The sequence below is a fragment of the Camelus bactrianus genome, chromosome 10 (genome assembly GCF_048773025.1).
Source record: "Camelus bactrianus isolate YW-2024 breed Bactrian camel chromosome 10, ASM4877302v1, whole genome shotgun sequence".
Classification (NCBI taxonomy): domain Eukaryota; kingdom Metazoa; phylum Chordata; class Mammalia; order Artiodactyla; family Camelidae; genus Camelus; species Camelus bactrianus.
In genome coordinates, this window is record NC_133548.1 from 12,968,911 (window position 1) to 12,984,554 (window position 15,644).

Genomic DNA, 15,644 nt, shown 5'->3' on the forward strand with positions numbered 1-15,644 from the left:
CTTGATTTTATCCATACTATCTGGTAAATTTTCTTATAAATAAGAGAAAGACAAAATCTGCAAGATTAGTTACATTTATACTGATCTGACTACAGCTTGTAGGCAGGCAGTAGTAGGTTTTCAATGTGTATGTATTACGATTCGGGATGTCAATAACTGAGTGTGAATCTTTGCTTTAGCTTTTCTTCTTTCCCCTTCTAAATTTCCAATGCATTTCTTTAAGTGTAAAAAAAAAAGTCATAGTTTTTTTCACTGCAACTTTGTTAATTCAGGTAAGCACTAGACTCTAGGTAGGACTTGCATTTTGGGAATCGGTATGAAACACAGTAATGAACTTTATTTAAAGCAGGATGAGAGGGCTATGTCACATGTTTGATGTTCCATTTTCCTAGACTCTGGGAAGAAGTGGAAAGAAAAGATACAAAAGTTCAGCTTCCCTTGGATACACAGGGGAACATTTTCTTCATTCATACTGAGAAAGTGGGTGCAATCAAAGGTTTTCATTCTGTTTTTTAAGTTATTTTCACAATTAAACACATGATTTATAAGTTAGTCTTGGGTTCACTCCCTCAGCACATATCTAGTATAAATCTACCATTAAAAGTGAATATTTCACAAATACAAATGAAAATGCCAGTGTAATATTTGCAAATAATTTACCAGTTGTAAAGACAAACTATTTTCTTTACATTTTAAAACAAAATTCAAGCAGTTAAAATTGTCTAAAAATTTTAAAGCTGGATAAATTTGTAATGTGCTGTGAAAAGGAGGATTTTTCATAAAGAATACAAAGTTAATTTTTTTCATTAAAGATGCAGCCACAAATGACTTCAGGCAAGGAACCTAAAATCATAATAATTGTGAATAATCACAGTCTCAGTAAATATGGGTAGAGTGAAATTAAATTATATTTTGTGATAGCTTTGAGACAGATTTATTAAAAAGTGACATTTAAGATGCCCACACTGGCTTCTTAAGTAATAATTTTTTCAAAGCTGCAGTCACATCCTTGTTCCTAAGGCTGTATATCATGGGGTTCAACACTGGAGTCACAATAGTGTAGAAAACAGACAGCGTTTTGTTGCTTCCTGCAGAATGATTTGACTTGGGCCGTAAGTAGGTGATGGTCACAGAGCCAAAGAATAAAAGCACAACTATGAGATGGGAGGAGCAGGTGGAGAAGGCTTTGGACCGACCCGTGGCTGAGGGCAACTTGAGGATGGTAGAAATTATTTTGACATAAGACCCAATAATCAGTAGAAAAGGAATCATGGCAAATAATACAGCAGCTACATAGACACACATCTCATTGAGTGACGTGTCCCCACAGGCCAGCGTGATCAGCGGGGGGATGTCACAGAAAAAGTGGTTGATTTGGTTTGAACCACAGAAAGGCAGTGAGAACACCTGGCATGTCTGCCCTATCTGGACCGGAACTCCACTGAGCCAGACACCCACAGCCAACTGGACGCACATCTTGTGGTTCATGACCAGAGGATAGTGCAGAGGGCTGCAAATGGACATGTAGCGGTCATAAGCCATCACAGCCAGAAGAAATGCCTCTGTGGCCCCCAGAACAAGGAAGAAGCACATTTGGGTGGTGCAGCTCAGCAAAGAAATGCTTCTGTCTTGAGTCCAAAGGTTCACTAGAATCCTGGGAAGAGTGACAGACACATAGCAGATTTCTAGAGAGGAAAAATTGGCCAGAAAAAAATACATAGGTGTCTGGAGAACAGAGTCCACCCTCGTGATTATGATGATAAGACCATTTCCTGTTAAGATGAATATGTAGACGAGAAAGAAAAGACCAAATAGAAGCCCCTGGAGGTTTGGAAGGTTAGAAAATCCCAAGAAAACAAACACCATGACTGAAGAGAAATTGCCTTCTGCTGTTTGGTCTCTGGGCAGCATCTGTGAAAATAAAGAATTTAATATGTAAAGTCACTTTATCTGCCTGAGTTGCAGTTTGCTAAATGATGAAAAGTGTACCCTGTGCTTTTGAAAGTCGCAAAGTCACTAAGAATGAATCCTATAGAAACATCTAAACTTGATGTTAAGCTGTGTCTTAAAAAACTGTTCATTCTTTCGCTAAAAATTATCCCTCAGAAAGCATTCCTATAAGGAATTACGTCTGCTGAGAGATGGCTATGTTTTCTTGCTACTGATAATGAAATAAGTGATGTTAGGTTTTGTTATTCAGATTTGTGACAGGAATTTCAGAGTCTAACTGGAATGGTGTTAATGAAAATAAAGGGAAAATAAAAATCATGAAAATGTTAATTATAGCAATAAGTTTGACACTTTTGTTTGGAAGGACATTTTCCATCAATTATCCTTTTTATGTTATTTTAAAAAACCATTGCATTTATTCACATTTTGATTTAAGCTGTCTCAAATATTTTTTGAGGCATCATGTAATTACAATAAAAATAAGCTGGAAAAAGTGATTTTAGGGGGTGATCTTTGTGACTTTTTTGTGTTCTGATAGTTGTTATAGTGAGTTTATTTCAGTTGAAAGAAGTCATAAAGTAACTCAGTCATGAGGATAGTTATCAGATCTCAGATACTGGTTTTGCATTTGAGTGTTAATTCCTGTAATAAATAGACAAGTTTTTGATTCAAGACATAGTGTCAAAGGAAGAGAAATTGCAAAGAGTTTTGGAGTCCTCTTGATAGGATTATCCGTATGGTGCTGAATAAAGCACGTACACAAATTCCAGGATCTGAGGATTCCATTTAAACATGCAGCTTCTTGCAGGCAGCTTTATGTGGAGGAAAACAGGGAGACACTATTTGAAATCAGCTTGCAAACCATCAGTGCACGTGGTAAAAATGGGACACTGATGAGTGACTGCAGTGATTCATTGTATTAGGAGAATCCACAGACACTATTTTATTTAATCCTCAAGATGGTGCAGAAGCAATTCTGTCGCCCTTTTACTTAGACATAAACTTCAACTTAAAAATGTTACATAAATCAACGAAGATCACAGCATGTAAATGTGATTCAGATTATGTTTCGGGCTCAAAATCCAAGTTACTTTTATTCCAACGGGTAATATCAATAGACTGTAGAATGTAACATTTGCATATATTATATAAATCACTCAACAAGCATTTGATCTACGAATGGAGAGCAATTTCCATTATTAACCAGATGTATTGTCTACCCCAGTGATGACTGGCGTGCGAAATGCTATTCTCATTATTGTATTTTGTGTTCGCCTCTGTCTCTCCACTCACACCTTTAAGTCCTGCTTTAATTTTTCTCCAATAGGTGAAGATTTTGGAAAAACACAACAGAACGAAGTAAAATTTGAAAGTAATTTAAAAATAAATTAGAAATTAATAATCTACAACTGACTGAGGCACTAATTCGCTCAAACAGGATTTAAGTCAAGTTTCAAATAAGAAGTAATGATTTTTTTTAATTTCCACATGTATTGTGAATAATAAATAGTAATTGCATGGTAAAGTCTTTGAAATCTAAGAAGTGGAATCATTAAGTAATCTCTCTCCAGTTTCTATTTACCTCCTTAAATATTATAGTTGTATGAAATATTTCCTTAAAATAAAAATACTGAGAATTTTCTCTAGGAATTTGGAGTTTTTTTCATTGTACAAAGAAGTGATTCTTCCCCACTCTAAACTTGCTATTATTCACAGTCCTCTTTCTCAGAAGTCCTTCAGTGTAAACAGTAAGCAGAGACTTGATTCCCATGTCCTTTTAATGGAGGCTTGTTTTCTGCAGTTGGACGCTTTTCTCAGGGACACAGGACGGTTTCTCTCTTACTTAGCTAATGACTTCAGGGCTCTAAACCCCCTTGGCTGAGGACAAAGACAGTTAGTTATATTTGTAGTCTGATTTTGTTGTATTTCATTAGCCAGAGAAGAATAATGTCAAAGGATTTTTCAGTGCCCTAAACTTTTAGATTCCTTTTCAAGATAATGTCTCTTTAGGAATAATGATTTTATAGATGGTAGTGTGCAAACTCATTTTTTAAAATAGCTAATTACTGCTTTCTTCAGTAAATTTTCTTGTATTAAAATATTTTTCAAAACTGTCTCAATTATTTTAATAAATTTTGCTACATTATAATTAACAATACATCTTAAAATTGTTTTAATCATTTATTTCAGGGATTTTCTACAGGAAAATGTAGATGTTGCCTGAAATATAGTTTAACATACCCGGTTAATATATTTATTCCATTAATAGCCTGTAAATATTTGGACTCTTTGAACTTTGATGTTTAAAATATAATTAGCTAAGAAAACTAATCTAAAATGTAAATAATGACTAAAAAGTTCATGCTTACCTTCATGGACTGGAATGGAATGATCTCTTTCTTTGATACAGAGTCTTTTAAATGTTGTTCTTTTTTTATTCTTATTTGTTATTGAAGTATGGTTGATTTACAGTGTCAGTTTCATGTGTACAGCAAAGCGATTCAGCCATACACACACACACGTGCATGCACACACACACACATATATACACACATAATGCTGTTCTGTTGAAATTTAGTTTTAAACTAGTTGAATACCAGGAGTTGCAAATACCTTTCTAAACAATGTTCTCCTTCAAAGCAAATAGTGCTCTGTAAGTAAAAGTATATGTCTTTCTGTCTTGTGGGAATTAGTTCTCTCTGTTAATCACTTTTTAATTGGACCAAGTCATTATACTTGCCACGCAGATATTTTGGAAAGCGACCAAAATTGTCTCTGGCCATGGCATTCCTTTTCAGGGATGCCTTACTCTACCACTCACTCAGGCATTTCGTCTTTCATGTGCTTTGTTCTTTTCCCTTATAGGTGTCACCAGTAAATAATCAAACGTCTTCAGCTAGTTAGATATTCTGTAGAGCTTTTAATAATTTCTTTCACAACTAGAAATGAAGAAATGGAAATGGAAATTTTTAAGTAAGATTATTTATAACTCCAATAAAAATTAAAATTTTATTAATATATCCAACAAAACATGTTATTTTAATTTGTAGGCTGAAGACCACCTATAATGATAAAAGAATTTAAACAAGACCTAAATCATGGACATAAGTATTTTGTTCATAGACCAAAAGACTTAACACAGTAAAAATGTCAATACTCATGGAATTAGTATGTACATTTAATTCAATTTCAAATAAAGTCTTAGCAAAATTATTTATAGATACAGAAAGTCTGATTCAAAAGTGTACATATAATGACAATGTAACTAAAATAACCAAATAATGTTTTGTAATTTTGGAGGAATCACACAATTAAATTTTAAGATCATGCACAACTACAGCACCAAAGAGAGTGTGGTTTTGGTAAAGGTTGACAAATAAATTAATGTAACAGGAAGTTCCAGTAACAGACCCACACGAGTATCAATTGAATTCACTCATAGACTTATGAAGGTATAATTTACATAGCATAAAATTTACTTGTTTTTTCTGTAAAATTCAGTAACTGTTGTGTAAACATAGCAAGTTGTACACCCATCATTAAAATATAATTTAGAACATTTTCGTCACTCCAGAAGGAAGCCTAGAGTTGGCATAAAATCGATTCTCTTTTCTGTCCCCAGCACTGGGCAAGCACTAATCTCTTTCTATCTACATATTTGCATTTTGTGGACATTTCGTGTAAAGTGAATTATACCGTATTTATTGTTTTGCATCTGATTTCTTTCATTTGCATAGCATGTCTGAGGTTCCTTCATGTACAGTTAAGTGTCTGTAGTTTATTAGTTTTTTTGTTGTTGTTGTTTGTTTTTTAATTGAGGTATAGTCAGTTACAATGTATCAATTTCTGATGTACAGCATGATGTTTCAATCATACATATACATACATATATTTGTTTTCCTATTCTTTTTCATTATAGGTTACTACAAGATATTGAAATATAATTCCCTGTGCTATACAGAAGAAATTTGTTTTTTTATCTATTTTATATATAGTATTTAGTATTTGCAATTTTCAAACTCCCAGTTTATCCCTTCCCACCTCCTTTCCCGATAACCATTTTTTTTTACTATATCTGTGAGTCTGTTTCTGTTTTATAGATAAGTTCATTACTGTGTTCTTTTTTTTTTTTTTTGATTCTACATGTGAATGATATGATATTTTTCTTTCTCTTTCTGGCTTACTTCACTTAGAATGACAATCCCCAGATTCATTCCTATTGCTGCAAATGGCATTATTTTATTCTTTTTTATGGCAGAGTAGTATTCCATTGTAGTTCATTAGTTTTTACTGGTGAATGGTATTCTACAGTATGGATATAGGATATAGCAATGAATTTATTTATTTGTCACTTGAGGGACATTTGGATCATTTCCAGTTTGGGGCTATTATTAGCAATGTTTTTATGAGTTTTCATTTACAAATTTTTAGTGGATGTAGGTCCTCATTCCCATCAGTAATGCATAAGAGTTCCTATTTCTCCACAGCTTCTCAACTCTTGCTATTTTGTCTTTTTTATTATGGCCATGCTAGTGGGTGTGAAGATCATCGTGGTTTTAATTTGATTTTCCATAATGAGCTAACATTTTGATTATTTTTGTATATGCTTATGATATTTTGGTGTAATAGCTATACAAAATGCAAATAGCTATGTTTGCATATTTTGATGGGGTTATTTGTCCTTTACTATAGAGTTTAAAGGGTTCTTTACATGTGCATTCAAGACCTTTACCAAACATAATGATATGCAAATATATTCTCTGTCTGTGGCTTGTATTTCATTTTCTGAATGGTTTTGTTTAGAATGCAACAGTCTTAAGTTTTGATGAAGTCCAATTTAATGTTTATTTTATTTTATGGATTGTGCTTTTGGTGTATATCTGAAATTCTTTGCTTTAAACCATGACCAGAAAGTTTCTCTCAATGTTTTCTTTTAAAAGTTTTATAATTTTAACTATTACATTTAGGTCTGTGATTAATGTTGTATTAATTGTATTGTATTAATTTTCTGTATTTCATGAGATGTGGTTTAAAAAATTACATTTTGCATATATATTACTTATCACCCCAGCACTGCTTGCTTGTTGACAATTTTTTTCTGTGTTAAATTGCCTTGGTAACTTTGTTAAAAATAAATTCACTGATAACATTTGCATCTTTTTCAGAACATCTTCATTTTATATCTTAAATAATATATAATTATAAATTTTGGATTGTACATGCTTATATATCTTAATAATCACAAAATACAAAAAGAGATGGAGAGAATTTAGAGAAGGAGTGGTATGTCCATTGGGTTGTTGTACCAAACTCCCAGAGAGGCAGTCAGAAAGGTTAGTTCAATTAGTGACCTGGGGAAGGAGCTGATCCCGAGGGTAAGGACTGTTCCTTATTGAAGAGCACTAACTGTTATGACAATAGAACATATTTTAGAGGGCAGTTACCCTCTGTTTCAAATAAAAGTGAATTCACTGTCAAAAAAAAAAAAAATAGCCAACAACAACTTTCTCATTTTCTGTCTGTCTTTTAACTCAATCAGTAAAGGTAAGCATTATATTTAATTTCAATCCAAACAAGTAAGCATAACTTTTTTATCCAATACCAAATTTAGTTTCACATATGTCTGTATATATTTAGCACCAGCAAAAGGACACTCATTACAGAAAATTTTTAAAAGAATCCTTTGTTTTTATGATTGGTTAATTTCAAAACATGGTTCAGATAGTCTTTTTATTTTTCTGATTACTAGCATTATATTATCAAATGAGACATTTCAAAATACTTTGTAGTATAATGGACCAGTATACTAAAGATAACCAGCCTCTTCATCATCATCGTAATCATCTTAGGTGATTACTATGTGTTAAGCATATATTTGAGTAGTTTGCGTGTATTAAATCTGGGGATATCCCATAAAAATTAATTGTATGTAACTAAGGAGTAAGATAGTGAATGGACTTTATTAAAAAGGATTTGCCTTCTCCTAATATCAAAGAGATCCTTTGTTAAAATAAAGTTCTATGGTAAATGAATCAGAATATATTAAAGAGATATTGATATATTTTCATTTTCATCTTTAGAGAATTCTCCTAAGGGAAAATGGCTTCTGGACTGCATTCACCAATTTTAGATTCCTCTTTATTATCTTCAACTTGATTTTATAAACTTGCTCTAAAGAGTATTAAACACATTGTGATGTAGATGCTATACTTGATATCATATCATAATCCCCACACCAAAGAAAATCATTATTTTCATCAAAAAATTCAGAAAAATAATCACAAATTATATGAGTAAAAACAAAAGTGGCTATGTTTAGCTAAATTATTTAGTGTTCTCCTTTCTGAGTTGTATACATAGAAGCTTCTGAATGATTCCAGAAGTCAGGGAGAGCAACGGATATGTTGCAAGATTTGAGGAAATTTTTGTAGGTAAGATTGAGTTTGGAAGATAAGTACAATTTGGATAGAATTTGAAAAGCTGTATTTATTACTTTGCACATGGTTTTACACTGATAATTCCATTTAATATTCATAAAACATTTTTCCATTTGACAAACAAAAAGGGGGAAAATCAAATTTTAGTAAATGTAGAACACTGCAGTCTTGATATCAGGTTCTCTTTTCTTACTTTTTCTGGCTGTTTTTTGGCACCTTGCTTTTAGTATGACTTTCAAATGTACTTCCCCATAGTAAGGAATATATAGAAAGAATCAAAGATTGAGAGAAAACTTTACCTGAAAAGCCCACACAATAAAGAGAATGAAGGAGATGGCAGTTTCTGAAGGTAATAGATCATCAGATGTAGGTGAATCACTCATGCCAGTCTAAAAAGATTGGAGATTCACTCAACAAACAATTTTAATCAGTGCCCAAGTACTACACTCTACATTGAATTAAACAGGTGACCAAAACATAGTTAATGTGTCAGGATGAGATGTTAAAAAAATAAGAAAAGAAGACATGATTGTGTATTCTACACATGATATCATGTCTTGGTAATGTCACCTATCAGCCAGTAGTTTCTGACCATTTTAAAGACTAAGTTATAGCATTTTTACATTTCTTACGATCCCATTTTCATTGAAAAAATTATATAATAAAAGGGACAAGGTTCAAATGCCTTTAGTACCTTAATACACAGTCAGGAATGCTGTAGATGGTAAAGGAAACTATTATTTAATTTATTTTTCTTAATCACAGAGAATCCTCAGGATGTCCAGGTTTTGCATGAACTGTTGATTGTGCCCCACATGTGTCTACATTTTTGTAGCTGAAACATTGACCATTGTCCTCACTTAACACCCCTAGAATATGGTGCTAGATGTGTCTCTTCCTTGCAGGGGCTAGTCTCTATTGACTTCCAAATTAGTTAACACATAACTTGAAAGTTATGTACATCACACTGCAAACAATGAAGTAGTTTGCTACTTCCAAAAGAATGAGTGAAAAGAGTATAAATTCTACACACACAAACACACACACACAACACAAAAGGCATGCTTGATACATATGACGAAGAAGCGGGAGAGGAGATTTAAATTTTGGTAGGAACCCTCTTTTACACCTTGGGGGCTATTTCAAAGAAGCAATCAAGTTGATTCACTTGTAATTTATTCAAGAAGTTAGTAAATCCCATTTTGTGAAACAAATATATTACACAGTGCATAGAAAGATGGCTAGAGTCGCAAAAGAAGCATATAATTTATTTATAACAAAAAGTATATAGTGAAGATGGGCAATCTTACCCCAACACATTCACATGCCTGAACTCAAACACACATGTGCTAGAAAAAAGAATGAATGAATTAAATGGGTTTAGAAGAACAATAGCAATTACTGAGGATATTGGTAATTAAGAAAGCTCTCAGAGATGAGTTGCAATTGATGTGTTTCATACAATAAGTGGGTGAGGAGTGAACATGCTAGTTAGAATTGCTTTCTTGATCATAACTGCTTGATGAACATGCCTCTTACTTCTTGAGTGTTTCTGGACAGGAAGGCTACCTTAGAGTTTCTTTCTTCCTCCCCAAAAAAATCTGAGTAAAAATTCTGAGTGCAGATTTTATATGGAGAATGTCAAAGCTAAATAGGACTTTGGAAATACCACAGTTAAACCATAACTTTTAGAAATTAACTTTATCTCCCCTAAAACTACTTTAGATGGCTTACAAAATATTTGCTTGTGAAGTCAAATTAATTAGTTTTGAATTAATCATTGTAAAAAGAGAATTGAGAGGTAAGGAGAAACACTTAGCTGAAAGAATGAAATGATTGTTATAATTTAACATAGACTCAGATACTGCAGTTGGAGCGTTCAAATGAATAGCACATTACAACCACATGTCTTCAGAAACAAAGAAATACTATAATCTGTAGCAGAAGTAAAAGATTAAAGGGATTGTTTTTCTTACAGATAGATTTAATAATAATGAAAAATACACTTCACCACACTTTCAGAGGACCTGGAAGTATAGATTTGGTTTTTAGAGGGAGTTGAAAAATCAGAAGGCATCCCATCCTGTTTACAGATAGAAAAAGAAGAGCCAATGAAAGTGAAATAATGGTGCCTCTGATTAAATCATCCCCACAGATGAGGTGTGAAGAAATGGAAGCAGAAGACAACATTTCCACAGTGACACAGTTTGTACTCGTGGGATTTTCTGACCTTCCCAACCTCCAAGGGCTACTGTTTGGGGTGTTCTCCATCATTTACACCATTGTCTTAGTTGGAAATGGCCTCATCGTAGTAATAACTAGGATTGACACTGCGCTACAGAAACCCATGTATTTTTTCCTGGCAAATTTTTCCTCCTTGGAAATCTGTTACGTGTCCGTCACTCTCCCTAGGATGCTGGTGAACCTTTGGACTCAGGATAGAGGCATTTCTGTGCTGGACTGTGCCACGCAAATGTGCTTCTTCCTTATACTGGGAACCACTGAGTGTCTCCTGCTGGCCGTGATGGCCTATGACCGCTACGTGGCTGTTTGTAACCCTCTGCACTATCCCCTGGTCATGAACCAGAAGGTGTGCATCCAGCTGGCTGTTGGCTCCTGGATCAGTGGAGTCCCGGTGCAGATAGGGCAAACATGTCAGATTTTCTCTCTGCGTTTCTGTCATTCTAACCGCACTGACCACTTCTTCTGTGACATACCCCCCGTTCTGAAGCTGGCCTGCGGAGACACTTCTGCGTACGAGCTATTCCTCTGTGTAGTGGTTCTGTTGGATGCTGCCGTCCCGTTTGTGTTGATACTTGGCTCTTACGGCAAAATCATTTCCACCCTTCTGAGGTTGCCAACAGCCAGAGGTCGGGCCAAAGCCTTCTCCACGTGTTCTTCCCACCTGCTGGTTGTGCTTTTATTTTTTGGATCTGCAACCATAACCTACTTCAGGCCAAAATCAAGTCATTCTCCAGGAACTGACAAACTGCTCTCTCTCTTCTACACCATAGTGACCCCGATGTTTAATCCCATGATTTACACCCTGAGGAACAAGGATGTGATTGCAGCACTGAGAAAACTGTTCCTTAAAAAATTCTGAGATGAGTTTAATTGTATATGTTTTAGCTCCTTGCCAAAAGGTTATCAGAGAAATGTTTTCAGTCTCTACCTTCCTCCAGTAAGTTAGCCTCTTCCAGTTTATAACGTACTTGTAGACGCTTTAAAATACTAACCCACAATTTACTGTGCTTAGATACATGTTAGGTACATGAATCTCTCTTCAGTGCTCCATTTCTAAAGAATAATCTTGCTCTATAAATAAAAGAGCAATGCACATCACTTGTTTTATATAAAAACTAAAACCACAATTCAGTCTGTTGAGATTTTGGGGACTTAAAGATACTGGTAAATACGTGGCATCATTCATCTAAATAATTGCTTAAATCTTCACACTTGTATTCGTCAACATTCTTTGATTCTACAGCATAGAACCTGGCCAATAAAAGTTGAAAAATAAATGTTTGAAGGAGGGATTGAATGAGAGAATGGACAGCTGAACACTGCTGTGCCCTACATCAGACTCCTGGAAAAATCCAGACACTTCAGAGGACCTGCAAACATTGGAAGCAGATTTATTTAACCCACTGTACACTCGTGTGGAATTGCTCCAGTCGTAACACCAGAGGGAAAGCGTCCACGCATTTAGTTCTCTTCCTAAGTGCATGATAGTAGGGGGCTTTCTTATTTTTCTCAACCTGTTTTGCACACATTTCTACTTTGCACACATTTCTACATTCTACTTAGTAATTTTGGCCCCAGAATAATTTGCTTTGAATTATTTCTCCTCTTTCATCATTGCACTTCAAACAGCTAATGTTATGCCAATTTATAATTTTTAAAAAAATATGTTAACGTAAAGCATAGAAACTTGTTAAAAGCTATTTTCTGAATTTTCCGAAGTCCACACAATTGCACTCCAGTAGTGTGCCTTCCCTAATCGATTCCTCGTGTTTTTAATCCTCTTTAAGGGGTTTGAAACTGTTAAACCTTTTAACTGATGTTATCAAGGACAGTGAACGTCTGTCAATATAATCATTAATGCCTGTCCTCTCAATTTCATTCTTAAATCAGCAACTGACATGTAGAGATTATTTGGTGCATCTTTTCCTGAGAACTTCTGCCGGCATTTCTTCTGACAGTTACGCCACTCGGTAGTTTTAGTTGTAATTGTACACACGTGCATGTCGACGTTAGCTGTGTCATTTTGTCATAGGAAATGCTCCTGGTGCGTGCAAGTTTTCATACTTTTTATGAGTGTGGCATCACTGAACACTTTGGGAGTTCCCAGGGTGCTTTTCTTTGCCATGCGTGTATACAACACACCTTCATTGGATGTATGAACTCTTGTGGGTATAAACAGCTGTGAAGACAGACACCTTTCATTAGGATTGTGCAGGAATTTAATATACTCTGAGTGGCAATGACAGAGTAATAAGCAATGTCTTAGGATGACCTGTTGATATTTCAAAAAAAAGAGTTGCATATTTCTGAAGTTTTGGCTTTCAGATATTTGTCCTGCAGTCAGATATTTGAGAGCAGTTTTTGTACAAATCTATTATATTTTAAAAAAAAGCCATTTTGCTGCTCCCATGTGATTTTGACATCATAACGCACTGGTACATCTGCAGGCTCCGTAGGTTTTCTTTACAACTTGGCTCACAAAGCCTGTGATCCTGCAGCGTTGTTTGCAACAGCATCCCAAAGTGGGGAGAGCGACTTCAAGAGCTTGTGAGTAATGATACCCCTACGAGCACTGATCTGTGGTTACGTCCCAACCATCTTCCCTTGAAGATTCATGCAATTGTGATAACCAGTTCTTATAACTAAAATTTTATCGTTAAAATAAAGTCAGCTAAATATTTACAAATGGCCTCATCAGGAAGAATGAGCTGGCCCCTCGTCTTGACAGGTTTCAGTTTACTGTTTTTCAAATGTAGCCCAAGTTTAACAGTATTGTGCAAATATCATCATAACATTGGTGACATAAACTACATTTATTTTGTTTTAACATCATTTAGCATCATCGTCCACGTGTCCCTCTCTCTGATCTGTGTTAGCCACACGCATGAAAGTGTCTGTACCCAGCAAGTGACTCTGGTGGGGCCACAAAGACCCCCTGCCAATATTTAACTGAGATTATTTCCGAACATCCAGGCTGGCCTTGGAGGTAAAGTTGTCAAGGGAGCTTGGCTGGTGAATGAGGATAAAATGTATTCTTTAACCTGGGTCAGGAATAACATCACATTGATGCTTCCATTAATTGACAATACTTTAAATTTCATTGTAAGTTACATATAGTAAATTTTAAATTTACATACCAATTAAAATGCACTTTTTTTGCAGCAACATGGATGGACCTGGAGATGGTCATTCTAAGTGAAGTAAGCCAGGAAGAGAAAGAAAAATACCATATGAGATCACTTATATGTGGAATCTAAAAAATAGCAGACAAACAAACTTATTCACAAAACAGAAACAGACTCACAGACATAGAAAACAAACTTATGGTTACCAGGAGGGAAAGGGGATGGGAAGGGATAAACTGGGAGTTTGAAATTTACAGCTATAACTAATATATATGAAATAGATAAACAACAGGTTTATACTGTATGGCACAGGGAACTATGTTCAATATCTTGTAGTAACTTATGGTTAAAAAGAACATGAAAATGAATATATGTATGTTCCTATATGACTGAAGTATTGTGCTGTTTGCCAGAAATTGACACAACATTGTAAACTGACTATACTTCAATGAAAAAATTTAAAAAGATGTATCATCAAAACTACAATCAAGATACAGAACAGTTCAATCAGCCATCAAAATTCTCATTTTTTGTCTCCGTAGTTAACGAGTCCCACCAACTTTACCAGCAGAGGGCCTGCCCTCTGTCCATGTGGTTTTGCCTTTTCCAGAATGTCGTATAAATGGAATCACTTGGTAAAGGCTTCTAAGCCTGGATTTTCACTTGGGCACAAAGCATTCAGCATTTGCCGTGTTCACTCGGCACAGCACATGGCGGTAGAGTCTGTTTGTTTACATTGCTTAGTGATATCCCACTGCACCAGGTACCCCAGCTCATTTGCCCATTCCTCGGATGAAGGACATTTGAGCTGTTTCCAGAATTTCACTGTCATGAGCATAGATGCCCTGAATATTTGGTAATCAATTTTTGTGTAAATACAAGTTTTTCTGTCTCTATAAAGTAGACTTCTGGGTAAATGTGTATGTTAAGAGTGTAATTAACTTCATAATGAACTGCCAACTCATTTTCCAGAGGGGCTGCCCCTCCCAGACAGTTTGCATTCTTACCAGGAAGGCATATGTGTTCCACCTGCTCTGAGTCCTCCCCAGCACTAAGCATTATCAGGGTGGGGTTGCTTCACTGTTCTGTTTTTGTTAGCTTTGTGTGTGTGTGTGTGTGTGTGTGTGTGTGTGTATGGGGGGGGTGGTTTGCCAATTCTGAAGTATCTAGTGACTTTTCATTTTCTTTCAATTTTCCTTTTCCTAATCAAATGTGACGTGACCATCTCTTCATGGCCTTATTTGTCATCTCTATATCTTCTTCGATGAAGTATTCAAATTGCTTGTCAACTTCTTACTTGGGTTGTTGGTTTCATTATTATTGAGTTTATATGTGTATAATATATATATGTGTGTGTGTGTAAAATACACAGTGCTCTGTTAGATATGACATGTGCAAATATTCTATCCCAGGCTACGCCTTGTCTTTTGATACCTTCATGTCTTTAACAGAGAATGGAGAGAAACTCCCAGACAACAGACTCAAAGAAATAAATTATCCCCAAAAAACTTGAGTGTACATGACAGCAGGTTTGTCCCCATCAGACATTCAGATGAGACCACAGCCCCTCTGATGCTTTGATTGGTGTCTTGCAAAGCAGCCAGAATCCTAATCCATTGAAAATATAAAGAAATAAAGATGTGTTATCTTAGGTCACCGAGCTTGCTACAGGTGATTACGCAGGAATGTATCAATAACACAAATACTGTTACTTGTTAGGGAAACACTGCTGGGATAAAAACCTAAAAAGGCAGGGGTGTCTTTGTAAGTGGGATTTGGGGGAAGGCAAGTAGAATTTTGAGGAGCTGGATAGGGAAAGTCTAAATCACCTGGAATGGACAGTGAGGGCTCGAAAGAATGAGAGGAATTTGTTACTGGAAACTGGAGG

At 35.2% G+C, this 15,644-nt stretch overlaps 2 protein-coding genes across 2 annotated transcripts; one reads left to right on the forward strand and one right to left on the reverse strand.

The window, feature by feature from the left end:
• Positions 1-951: 951 nt before the first annotated feature.
• LOC105081052 (olfactory receptor 10AG1-like) lies at positions 952-1,911 on the reverse strand. The gene has a single exon (XM_010970173.2). The coding sequence runs from the start codon at positions 1,909-1,911 to the stop codon at positions 952-954; it is 960 nt and encodes a 319-aa protein (XP_010968475.2).
• Positions 1,912-10,542: 8,631 nt separating this feature from the next.
• LOC105081053 (olfactory receptor 10AG1-like) lies at positions 10,543-11,490 on the forward strand. Its single transcript, XM_010970174.1, has one exon. The coding sequence runs from the start codon at positions 10,543-10,545 to the stop codon at positions 11,488-11,490; it is 948 nt and encodes a 315-aa protein (XP_010968476.1).
• The last annotated feature ends 4,154 nt before the right edge of the window (positions 11,491-15,644 follow it).